Raw genomic sequence first — 13,400 nt, forward strand, 5'->3', positions numbered from 1 at the left:
GGAGGGAACACATGGGGCAACAGGAGCCAAGCCCACACAACAAAGCCAGGTAATAAACAACCACGTGAAGCCAATACCAAAATAATAGAACAAAACGGATTCCTGGTTCAACCTTGACGCCGAGCAGACGTGTGGACGCCGCCTCCGCCAGGGAGCCGTCGGATCATATTTTGTTTTGCGATTTGGAGTTGCTACTGCCGTTTGGCGTCCCTCTTCAACGGTCCGGTTATACGACGCCTGGTGCACATACCGCCTTGGGTCCCGGCATTGTTGGTAGATTTTTTTTTCACGTGTTCTGGCTGGTTCTCCCGGCGGGGTGACGGTGTTCGGGGGCCGGCTTGGCCGAGAGGTGCCGGGGGTTGGTGGGGTCCTGGTGTACTCTCAGACGTGGTGCGCGGCCGGCTTCTGCTCTGCCGGGAAGCACTGGATGACTTTTGCGTTTTAGCTGGAGGCCAAGATTTGGTTTTGCTACCAAGTGTTCTCTGTATTCACCTAGTTGTGTTTGCGGGGGTTGAACTTTGCTCTTTCGGCCCGCCTCTCAACTGTTTACTAACTACTTTTTTTTTTTTTACTTTTTTCCCCACACTACACACACACACACACCAGAAAGCAGCTCGTGACTACTGATTAATTCCCAGGTACCTATTTATTGCTAGGTAACAGGGGCATTCAGGGTGAAATAAACTTTGCCCATTTGTTTCTGCCTGGTGCGGCAAATCGAGCCCGCGCCACAATATTACGAGTACTGGGCGCTATCCACTTGGCTACCAGGCCCTGTTCTGTGTTGGGCGGGGCCGGTGCTTGTCACCCTGAGGGACTCCTGGGACTCCCCAATCATCTGCCTGTCTGCGATTCTTTGCCGCGAGGCATATTAGTTTCCAGTGATTGGCGTCACTCGTTTCGCGATGAGGCTTGGCGTTTCACCTTTCCGGTCTTCGTGATTAACCCTTCACGGGTACGCTGGGCGCATCCCATCCCACGATCGTCGCCGCCCCTAAATCAACAACAACATAGAACAAAACACAAGCAAATAGCCCCCAGAGGACGAAGTTCAATGATGGCTGACAGCATAAAGAAAATCAGCCCGCCCACGTAAACAAAGACCAAAGTCCGCGCCATGCATCCGCCACACCCCCTGTTTATGAATGAAAAACGGTTTACACACGACTCACAACCCGTCCTCGACTCAAGTCCATTCCATCCAGCGGTCGACCTTACAGACGCATTCATAAATTGTTACATTCTGTTCACAAAACAGGAATTTTCTCAAATATATATTACTATTTTAATATATTACCATATTGTGCATATATAGGCATAGGTTAGGTTAGGTGTTTAGGTTCTGTTGGCGATTATTTGTATTTGTAGTACGTGGGTGAAGCATTTACAGGGTTGTGGTTCGAACATAATTCGTCAGTGAAGCGCTTGTTCCGGAAGTGTTCGAACGTCATCAGTTATGAGTCGTGTGTAAACCTTTTTTCATTTATAAACCAGCCCGTCCTCCAAAAAAAGATCCAAAAGTGATTCCATGCACCCGCCAAACCCCCTGTTTATGAATGAAAAGCGGTTTACACACGACTCACAACTGCTGACGTTCAAACATATCCGGAACAAGTGCTTCACTGACGAATTTTGTTCGAACCACAACGCTATAAATGCTTCACCCACGTACTACAAATACAAATAATCGCCAACAGAACCTAAACACCTGACCTAACCTAACCTATGCCTATTTATACACAATATGCTAATATATTATAATATTAATTTATACTTGAGAAAATTCCCATTTTGAATGAACAGCATGTTAAAATTTATGAATGCGTCTGTGGGGTTGACCGCTGGATGTAATGGACTTGAGTCGAGGACGGGTTGAGTTATGAGTCGTGTGTAAACCTTTTTTCATTTATAAACAGCGGGTTTGGCAGGTGCATGGAATCACTTTTGAGTCTTCGTTTGGAGGACGGGCTGCAAAGTGAGGATCAAGCTAACTCCGCGAACCTACATCAACAGCAACAAACAATAACCCTTCTCCGCGAGGTTAGCTACTGTTACACTGACCGTTTTCTTGACGTTGGGAACCTTAGGAGGACGGACTGGAATAGGAAGGTTGTTAAACGATTGGCGGTTCGTACTCCAGAGAAAATAGTGTGTAAGGCTCACCATGAGCTATGGGAAGGGAAAGCTCTCAGCCTGCTAACAGGAGTCATCTGTTCCTGTACCCGCCTGTGTACAAAAAATGTAACTATTCTTCGTAGTCACATTTTTTCACCAGATGCGGAGTGATGATATGAATGAGTGAGCAGTCTCTTCATAACTTAATTTAAAATATCATTATTTTGCAAATCTAGGCAAGTATATGACTGATTTGCAAACCATTGCATGGCTTGCAATGATTGTTACTTTATTTTGATAATTTTAAAGATGTTTCATGTTAAGTTCTTTTAAGGATGCTTGGTTGGAGAGTGATTTGTTTGCTTAGGCTTGAAATTGAAATTGAATTAAGTTTATTGAGGTAAAATACACACAAAGGGATGAGGTAGCTCAAGCTATTCTCACCCCGTTCAGTACATCGTGTTAATACATACATATACACACATCACAAACAATAATCATATTACCGAACATTCTGAGAGATAAATATATACATTCCTCATTTACTCAAGTTGTTGCTTAGGCTAGTATATGGAAATTTAGCTTGCAATATAATGATTTATAAGAATTGCTAGTCATGGTTGATTAGTTAAGTAATTTCTTGAATTCTTCATTCTAGAAGTTAAATAAAGAAAGCAAATGAACTTAAAGGCTTTCGTTTTGTTCGTTAAATAGTAAATCATTCTTAATTTGCATGATCTGGTTTTAAAATATTGAATGGAGTTTATTTGAATATTATTTATTGATATGAATACTGCACAACCAGCAGACCCTGTAAATATGTTTTAGAAAAAAACATTTTCTGAACATCAAACACTACGCCCGATAACGTTGCCCGAAAACGCTATGCGTATTAGTGACTAGGTATTGTATGTACTAGCTCTATCTATAAATCCAACTTTATGTTTGTAAATCAGCTATGTATGTACTTTTCCTGAATAAATAATTTGAATATGGCGTAGGAATATAATGGTTAGGTTCCCGCCAGTCAAGATCAGCAGCTGATGCGACGCTGCCACATCTAGATTTCCCAAAACAATTAATCTCCTTAGTTATCGCTGCAAGTATTTAGAATGGTATAAGATCTTGAGAATAACTCTTTTTTTTTTAGGAATATTGTAAGAGGTTGATTGTGTACTCTACACTTAAGTTTCAAACTTTGTTATTAGTGTGATGAAAGTCATTAAAGTCGATCAAGTCGTGGTGTCTTGAGGAGCTGCCTTGCTGACGTTTAAATTTTCAGTCGGTGTTCGGACATGGTTAGGACCTGTTGGCTCGAGGAATGTTATTTCATGATAAGTAGTCCTGGATTCTTCTGTTAGGGAGTAGTAGTCATAGTTGGATATGTTGTGAAAAATTACTACTGTAAGGATAATTTGTTGGAATACTACTTGGTAATTACTTGTTTTAGGTTGAGAGTGATGCTGGATGCCCAGTTGAGTATTACATTTTGTGTGTCAATTAGTCAGTGTTATTAAGGCCTGTGGTGCCTATTGCCTAATGTTCTCTGTTGTAGAATAGTTACATTTGTAGGCACCTTAAGGCACCACAACAGTCTCCGTGGTGTAGTGGTAAGACACTCGCCTGGCGTTCCGCGAGCGCTATGTCATGGGTTCGTATCCTGGCCGGGGAGGATTTACTGGGCGCAAATCCTTAACTGTAGCCTCTGTTTAACGCAACAGTAAAATGTGTACTTGGATGAAAAAACGATTCTTCGCGGCAGGGGATCGTATTCCAGGGACCATAGGATTAAGGACCTGCCCGAAACGCTACGCGTTCTAGTGGCTCTACAAGAATGTAACAACTCTTGTATATATCTCAAAAAAAAACTAATTGATTGATTGCCTTCTGCCTCTCCTCCCCAAGTACACCTGTTATAAACTTTGATCCAGTGTTGTAATTATCCCGAATCCTGGGAATTCAGGTTGTTTCGTATTCATTTTCCTCGGCATAGATTTAGGTGGGGAGGAAGGGAGGGAACTGTCGGGGGAAAGCGCCAAGCCATTACGACTATATAGCACTGGAAAAGGGGTCAAGATAAGGATTTAGAATGGGACGGGAGGAAAGGAATGGTGCCCAACCACTTGGACGGTCGGGGATTGAACGCCGACCTGCATGGAAACCGTCGCTCTACCGTCCAGCCCAGGTGCTTGGGCAACAGGCCAGTGTTTTGGGTAATTAGAAATAACTGGCTAGCAACAGATTGTCTTGTAGCAGTGGGCAGGAGTGATGTTGGTCTAAAATGTGTGAGATCACCACTTTATGGACTTGGGTTACTTGAGCCTTCTCAAGAATATCTAAGAAAGCTCGGAGTTGAAGTGATTTGTTGTACAGAAATGCTATGGCAGAAGCTAAACACCATGAAGTCTTTTAATAAATTAGGGGTGTTACATAGCCTTCCCGGCTTGGTGTTTTCTTTTGATAATAAATAAGGGTTGGTATCTCGGGAAGGTTACTTGATTTAGTTTAGTGAGAGGATTATATCATAAACACCTCAGGAATTTGTTGGGGATAGGCACAAAGACTCTAGATAGCTTCCTGAAAGGCGTCTGGGATGCTGGGATCTTATTTGCAAGGGACGTTACAATGTAGGGCGCCTGACAGCTGGGTGGACAGCGCTTCGGATTCGTAGTCCTGAGGTTCCGGGTTCGATCACCGGCGGAGGCGGAGACAAATGGGCATAGTTTCTTTCACCCTGATGCTCCTGTTACCTAGCAGTAAATAGGTACCTGGGAGTTAGACAGCTGCTACGGGCTGCTTCCTAGGGATGTGTAACAAAAAGGAGGCCTGGTCGAGGACCGGGCCGCGGGGACGCTAAGCCCCGAAATCATCTCAAGATAACCTCAAGATGTATTTAGTAAAAGTGTCATTCCATCGTCATCAGTTAGGATTTTTTTTAATCGAGTTTTTACTTGACTAATACTTGGCAAAGAGTGTACCATGCTTCTTTTTTCATGCTAAGTTTTATTTGATTAAATTTATTTTTATAGTAGCTTTTTTTGGCTCTTATTATCTAAAAACCATTAAAGAGTACGTCTTAGACAAATCTCTGGAATTAATAATAATAATAATGAGAAAATCCATTATGCGAGGTGACGCTAAGCTTCGACCCGTGCATTGCCACCCACAATAATACTAATAATTCTAATAATAATAATTATTCTAATAATTACTATTCTAGTAATAATTATTTTAATAATAATAACAATTCTTATTTTTCAATCACTTTGTGTTTTGATGGATTTGTTGGCTTTTAGATGAACTTTGTTTTCGGAGAAAGGTTAGGCTGTCTTCCTATTCTACTTCGTTGTTGTCATCTTTGAGACTGACATTTTATATGGCAAGTTTTCGATTTTAATTACAAGTTCTTTGTTTAATGTCTTTATGATACGGACTTCACTTGTTTAATCTTTGATTATCTTGGGTTTGACACTCCAGAAACTTGACTAGTCTCAAGTTCAAGTATGTTTATTGAGACAAGAAAAAAAATACATCTCAAAGGGATAGAGTAGCTTAGGCTATTTCTACCCCCTTAACACTAGTCACGGGGGGGGGGGGGTAGAAATAGCCTAATTCAAATAGGCTATTTATAGCCTTATTTATTTATTATAGGCTAATTCTAATTAATAGTTCTTGATCCACTGGTCAGCCTTCCACACCTTGGGAGCACGTGTGGAAGGGTTGGTGAGCGAACAAGCTGACAGAGTTGCAGCTGAACGAGCTGACAGAGTTGCAGCTGAACGAGCTGACAGAGTTGCAGCTGAACGAGCTGACAGAGTTGGAGCTGAACGAGCTGACAGAGTTGCAGCTGAACGAGCTGACAGAGTTGGAGCTGAACGAGCTGACAGAGTTGCAGCTGAACGAGCTGACAGAGTTGGAGCTGAACGAGCTGACAGAGTTGCAGCTGAACGAGCTGACAGAGTTGCAGCTGAACGAGCTGACAGAGTTGGAGCTGAACGAGCTGACAGAGTTGGAGCTGAACGAGCTGACAGAGTTGGAGCTGAACGAGCTGACAGAGTTGGAGCTGAACGAGCTGACAGAGTTGCAGCTGTAGTATCATTTGATTTGTCGAGATTCAATAATACTTATGCAAGTAACATACTTTTAAAGCTTATAAATATTTCTGCCTGCCGAGATATCTGTAGTATTAGGACATCAATAGAAACCAAACCGCGATAGATTAATCTTGATAACATTTTTAAATACTAGACGAAAAAAAAGGCCACTAGCCTCAGATTTATTTTTCGTCTTGAAATTGTATATTTTCTTTATGTATGAATTTAAACTTTTATTATTGTATTAGTTTGTGATGATGAGAGACTTGGAGTATGTTGGGTGATGTTCTGTTAGTTTGTGATGTTGAGGGACTTGGAGTATATTGGGTGATGTTCTGTTAGTTTGTGATGTTGAGGGACTTGGAGTATGCTGGGTGATGTTCAGTTAGTTTGTGATGTTGAGGGACTTGGAGTATGTTGGGTGATGTTCTGTTAGTTTGTGATGTTGAGGGACTTGGAGTATATTGGGTGATGTTCAGTTAGTTTGTGATGTTGAGGGACTTGGAGTATGCTGGGTGATGTTCAGTTAGTTTGTGATGTTGAGGGACTTGGAGTATGCTGGGTGATGTTCTGTTAGTTTGTGATGTTGAGGGACTTGGAGTATGCTGGGTGATGTTCTGTTAGTTTGTGATGTTGAGGGACTTGGAGTATATTGGGTGATGTTCAGTTAGTTTGTGATGTTGAGGGACTTGGAGTATGCTGGGTGATGTTCAGTTAGTTTGTGATGTTGAGGGACTTGGAGTATGTTGGGTGATGTTCTGTTAGTTTGTGATGTTGAGGGACTTGGAGTATGCTGGGTGATGTTCTGTTGGTTTGTGATGTTGAGAGACTTGGAGTATGCTGGGTGATGTTCAGTTGGTTTGTGATGTTGAGAGACTTGGAGTATGCTGGGTGATGTTCTGTTAGTTTGTGATGTTGAGAGACTTGGAGTATGCTGGGTGATGTTCTGTTGGTTTGTGATGTTGAGAGACTTGGAGTATGCTGGGTGATGTTCAGTTAGTTTGTGATGTTGAGAGACTTGGAGTATGTTGGGTGATGTTCAGTTAGTTTGTGATGTTGAGAGACTTGGAGTATGCTGGGTGATGTTCTGTTGGTTTGTGATGTTGAGAGACTTGGAGTATGCTGGGTGATGTTCAGTTAGTTTGTGATGTTGAGGGACTTGGAGTATGCTGGGTGATGTTCAGTTAGTTTGTGATGTTGAGAGACTTGGAGTATGCTGGGTGATGTTCAGTTAGTTTGTGATGTTGAGGGACTTGGAGTATGCTGGGTGATGTTCAGTTAGTTTGTGATGTTGAGAGACTTGGAGTATGCTGGGTGATGTTCTGTTAGTTTGTGATGTTGAGAGACTTGGAGTATGCTGGGTGATGTTCAGTTAGTTTGTGATGTTGAGGGACTTGGAGTATGCTGGGTGATGTTCAGTTAGTTTGTGATGTTGAGAGACTTGGAGTATGCTGGGTGATGTTCTGTTAGTTTGTGATGTTGAGAGACTTGGAGTATGCTGGGTGATGTTCAGTTAGTTTGTGATGTTGAGGGACTTGGAGTATGCTGGGTGATGTTCAGTTAGTTTGTGATGTTGAGAGACTTGGAGTATGCTGGGTGATGTTCTGTTAGTTTGTGATGTTGAGAGACTTGGAGTATGCTGGGTGATGTTCTGTTAGTTTGTGATGTTGAGGGACTTGGAGTATGCTGGGTGATGTTCAGTTAGTTTGTGATGTTGAGGGACTTGGAGTATGCTGGGTGATGTTCTGTTAGTTTGTGATGTTGAGAGACTTGGAGTATGCTGGGTGATGTTCAGTTAGTTTGTGATGTTGAGAGACTTGGAGTATGCTGGGTGATGTTCAGTTAGTTTGTGATGTTGAGAGACTTGGAGTATATTGGGTGATGTTCAGTTAGTTTGTGATGTTGAGAGACTTGGAGTATGCTGGGTGATGTTCTCCACAAGTTGGGTAACGACCTGGCTGTTCTTTTAATTGGTTTTAAGGTGTCTTAACTTGATAGACAGGAAATATTTACATAGTTTGACATACGGGAAGCCTCGTGGTTAGATTTTCATGGATCCCATTGATTTTCTGCTTCAAATGATTTATTATATCTTTAATATTTTGAAATATATCGCTTAATTACTGTAATTTGTAAACATTTAGTTCTTTAATTTAGAATTAAATCAAGTTAATCAACAGATTGCACCTCTATGATTCAGATTCTGATCTATATAAGAAAATGTTTGTTCTTGGTTGTAGGTAAGATGCCTCGTTAAACTTTAAATGATTAATAATTTTATCGGGGAACAGGGGAGGGTCAACCTGTCCTTCTAATAGAACGTCGTATTTTGACGTATACTTTGCATAAGGCCCAAAATCGTCGTACTACAAAATAGAAGCGGCGCGCGAAATTGACCTGCTGTACTGTTTTCTGTTTGGCTCCTCTAATAGGATAGGATAAGGGGGCACTTTAGCACAACAGTTTCTTGATGCTAGGGAACCTCAGGAGAACGGGCTGGGAGGGGCGGAAAGGGTGTGGCCATGACCTGGGCACCGGGTCGGGCATGACCTGGGCACCGGGTCGGGCATGACCTGGGCACCGGGTCGGGCATGACCTGGGCATCGGGTCGACCCGGACAAGGCCCCATACCCAATCTAGTACGTTATCTATGGCAGTAACGTCAGTGTCTACTGACTGAAGTCGTTAAAAATGTAGTATCAACGATGATTGTAGGTTGCCTTCGGACCAAGTTTGTGGCTCAAATCAAAATTGCTTGAGTTTACCTTAATGTTATCGTGTTATTATTTTGTTTTCAGGGATATTCTTTGTTGGCCGTAGGGCTCTGGGGCCAGATTCACGAAGCAGTTACGCAAGCACTTACGAATCTGTTTATCTTTTCTCAATCTTTGACCGCTTTGTTTACAATTGTTAAACAGTTAATGAGCTCCGAAGCACCAGAAGGCTGTTCATAACAATAACAACAGTTGAATGGGAAGTTTTCATGCTTGTAAACTGTTTAATAAATGTAACCAAAGCCGTCAAAGATTGAGGAAAGATGTACACGTTCGTAAGTACTCGCGTAACTGCTTCGTGAATTCGGGTCCTGGCTGTCCCACTTAGTCTTACTCATCACTGTCTCACTCGGGCGGTGAATGAGTATTTACGACTCGAATTTTGACTTCAGTAAGTTAATAATAATAATAATAGTTTAGATAAATGTACATACATTCAAAATGAGTTACAAGCAGAATGTTAGATTTCTAGATGGAGCAAATAATACTATGCCTAAAGCCACTAATACCTACAGTGTTTGGGCAGAGTTTTTATTTATTTAATTTATGTATACACAAGAAGTTACATTGGGTTTATGAGAGTACATAGCATGATGTGTTTACATTTTTGTATAGCCACTAGTACGCGTAGCGTTTCGGGCAGCAACTTAATGCCCAATGTGTTCAGCACTGGTAGTTATGAGGGAGCGTTGTTAAGTGGTTGTTGTGACCCTTGCGGCCTGTTGGGTCTGTTGTTTGGCTGAATTGGTCTGTCAATCTCCGTAGGGTAATTATGGCTCTTATGAAGCACCTAGCAGAATACTTTAGTTCAGCACTAAAGTCAACTCAGTTTATTCACCGAGGAAAAGGGTATACTGAAATAATTCCTTACCAGCTCAGGTGGCCTGGCAGAGTATGTAAAATATTCCGAGTGAAAACCAAACTTGCAATATGCAGGCTAAGAGACGCTTGTGTGAACAATAAGGGTCCAAGACCCGGATTCACGAAGCAGTTACGTAAGTATTTACGAACGTGTACATCTTTCCTCAGTCTATGACGGCTTTGGTTACATTTATTAAACAGTTTACAAGCATGAAAAATTCCAAATCAACTGTTGTTATTGTTATAAACAGCCTCCTGGTGCTTCGGAGCTCATTAACTGTTTAATAATTGTAAACAAAGCCGCCAAAAATTGAGAAAAGATGGACAGATTCGTAAGTGCTTGCTTAACTGCTTCGTGAATCTGGTCCCAAGCCACTTGCCCTCTGTATGTAAGAGGGAAAGTGTCGACACTTTCAACACTTGCCCTCTGTACGTAAGTAAGAGGGAAAGTGTCGACACTTTCAACACTTGCCCTCTGTACGTAAGTAAGAGGGAAAGTGTCGACACTTTCAACACTTGCCCTCTGTACGTAAGTAAGAGGGAAAGTGTCAACACTTTCAACACTTGCCCTCTGTACGTAAGTAGTGACCTCTCACACTGTTCAAGAGGAGGCCAGGTCAACTGGGCTATATACGTCAGATGCGTCCAACAGCATCTAATGACCTAGTTAACCAGAACAGCAACCAGGAGGCATAGTTAGAGACCGGTTTTCGGGTATATTGATACCCGGAACTACATCAAGGTCTATACCTCTCGATGTAAACATCAGTGTGTTTGGGAGCATCAAGACGCCGCGTGTGGGTTATCTTGAGATGATTTCGGGGCTTAGCGTCCCCGCGGCCCGGTCCTCGACCAGACCTTTTTGTGACACCTCGCCCAGGAAGCAGCCCGTAGCAGCTGTCTAACTCCCAGGTACCTATTTAATGCTAGGTAACAGAAATATTTTGCCCATTTGTCTTCGTCTCCACCGGGGATCGAACCCGGAACCTCAGGACTACGAATCCGAAGCGCTGTCCACCCAGCTGTCAGGCGCTATCCCTGATCATCCTTGTAGATCTCCCTCTCCGTTCAAGAATGAGTTCGCGAGCAGTGTTATTGAAGCGGATTCGTCCTGGGTTCGATCCCAGGCGCCGGCGAGAAGTACTGAGCAGAGTTTCTTTCACCCTATGTCCCTGATACCTAGCAGTAAAATAGGTACCTGGGTGTTAGTCAGCTGTCACGGGCTGCTTCCTGGGGGTGGAGGCCTGGTCGAGGACCGGACCATGTGGTCTAGCTCTGTATGCCCCGCCTACTAACATTGCTGTACCTGTTGGGTTTAAATTAAACTCTTCTGACATTCGAATTTAACCTTAAAGATGTTGACTGACGAGGCTGTCACAACGTCTTGCAGTGTGTTCCATGATTGAGTGATGAAGATTAAGCCACCCTAAGAGGTGGCACGGGCATGAATAGCCCGTATATGTGTTCCATGTGTAAAGGAACCATGTTTTCCTACGGCGTGTTTCATCGGCTCCTTTACGAAGATAGTGATAATGAGAGTAGTGAGTGTGTTTACATAAGAGCAGCGGTGAGATAGTGAGAGTGTTTACATGAGAGCAGCGGTGAGATAGTGAGAGTGTTTACATGAGAGCAGTGGTGAGATAGTGAGTGTGTTTACATGAGAGCAGCGGTGAGATAGTGAGAGTGTTTACATGAGAGCAGCGGTGAGATAGTGAGTGTGTTTACATGAGAGCAGCGGTAAGATAGTGAGTGTGTTTACATGAGAGCAGCGGTGAGATAGTGAGTGTGTTTACGTGAGAGCAGCGATGAGATAGTGAGAGGAGTTACTGTAGAGAATCAACAGATACGGAAGCAGAGTTGTGGTTCATTAGTGACATAACTTTACTATGTAAAGTCAGTTTATGCTAAATACTTGGTACCTTTGGTCATATAAAAGTTGAATGCTTCAATATACGTTCCTATTTTCTTCAGTCATTTCTAGTACTTTTGTAACCGTTCACCGCTAATGGTTGAGTCGTCAACCAAAAACTGAACTTATTCTCACATGAGTTTAATTCTGTTCGAGTTTTACTGCCCAGAGAACAAGATGGCGCCTTAGAGAACAAGAAGACGCCCCAGAGAACAAGATGGCGCCTTAGAGAACAAGAAGACGCCCCAGAGAACAAGAAGACGCCCCAGAGAACAAGAAGACGCCCCAGAGAACAAGATGATGCCTTAGAGAACAAGAAGACGCCCCAGAGAACAAGATGACGCCCCAGAGAACAAGATGGCGCCTCAGAGAACAAGATGACGCCCCAGAGAACAAGAAGACGCCCCAGAGAACAAGAACACGCCCCAGAGAACAAGAAGACGCCCCAGAGAACAAGATGAAGCCCCAGAGAACAAGAAGACGCCCCAGAGAACAAAAAGACGCCCCAGAGAACAAGAAGACGCCCCAGAGAACAAGAAGACGCCCCAGAGAACAAGATGAAGCCCCAGAGAACAAGAAGACGCCCCAGAGAACAAGATGAAGCCCCAGAGAACAAGAAGACGCCCCAGAGAACAAGAAGACGCCCCAGAGAACAAGATGACGCCCCAGAGAACAAGATGACGCCCCAGAGAACAAGATGAAGCCCCAGAGAACAAGAAGACACCCCAGAGAACAAGAAGACGCCCCAGAGAACAATATGACGCCCCAGAGAACAAGATGACGCCCCAGAGAACAAGATGACGCCCCAGAGAACAAGATGACGCCCCAGAGAACAAGATGACGCCCCAGAGAACAAGAAGACGCCCCAGAGAACAAGATGACGCCCCAGAGAACAAGAAGACGCCCCAGAGAACAAGAACAAGTCCCAGAGAACAAGAACAAGCCCCAGAGAACAAGATGACGCCCCAGAGAACAAGACGAAGCCCCAGAGAACAAGATGACGCCCCAGAGAACAAGGAGACGCCCCAGAGAACAAGATGAAGCCCCAGAGAACAAGAACAAGCCCCAGAGAACAAGAACAAGCCCCAGAGAACAAGAACAAGCCCCAGAGAACAAGTTGACGCCCCAGAGAACAAGTTGACGCCCCAGAGAACAAGTTGACGCCCCCCAGAGAACAAGAAGACGCCCCAGAGAACAAGATGACGCCCCAGAGAACAAGTTGACGCCCCAGAGAACAAGATGACGCCCCAGAGAACACGATGACGCCCCAGAGAACAAGTTGACGCCCCAGAGAACAAGTTGACGCCCCAGAGAACAAGATGACGCCCCAGAGAACAAGATGACGCCCCAGAGAACAAGATGACGCCCCAGAGAACAAGATGACGCCCCAGAGAACAAGAAAAAGCCCCAGAGAACAAGAAGAAGCCCCAGAGAACAAGAAGACGCCCCAGAGAACAAGACGAAGCCCCAGAGAACAAGACGAAGCCCCAGAGAACAAGAACAAGCCCCAGAGAACAAGAACAAGCCCCAGAGAATAAGAAGAAGCCCCAGAGAACAAGATTACGCCCCAGAGAACAAGAACAAGCCCCAGAGAATAAGAAGAAGCCCCAGAGAACAAGATTACGCCCCAGAGAACAAGATGACGCC

The 13,400-nt window shown here is 43.7% G+C and overlaps 1 protein-coding gene across 1 annotated transcript; it reads left to right on the forward strand.

Moving 5' to 3' along the window:
• The first annotated feature begins 12,590 nt into the window (after positions 1-12,590).
• On the forward strand, positions 12,591-13,291 carry LOC138371191 (splicing regulatory glutamine/lysine-rich protein 1-like). The gene is made up of 2 exons (XM_069336035.1): positions 12,591-12,775; positions 13,105-13,291. The coding sequence occupies exons 1-2, from the start codon at positions 12,591-12,593 to the stop codon at positions 13,289-13,291; spliced, it is 372 nt and encodes a 123-aa protein (XP_069192136.1).
• The last annotated feature ends 109 nt before the right edge of the window (positions 13,292-13,400 follow it).

The sequence above is a fragment of the Procambarus clarkii genome, chromosome 4, assembly GCF_040958095.1.
Source record: "Procambarus clarkii isolate CNS0578487 chromosome 4, FALCON_Pclarkii_2.0, whole genome shotgun sequence".
Classification (NCBI taxonomy): Eukaryota; Metazoa; Arthropoda; class Malacostraca; order Decapoda; family Cambaridae; genus Procambarus; species Procambarus clarkii.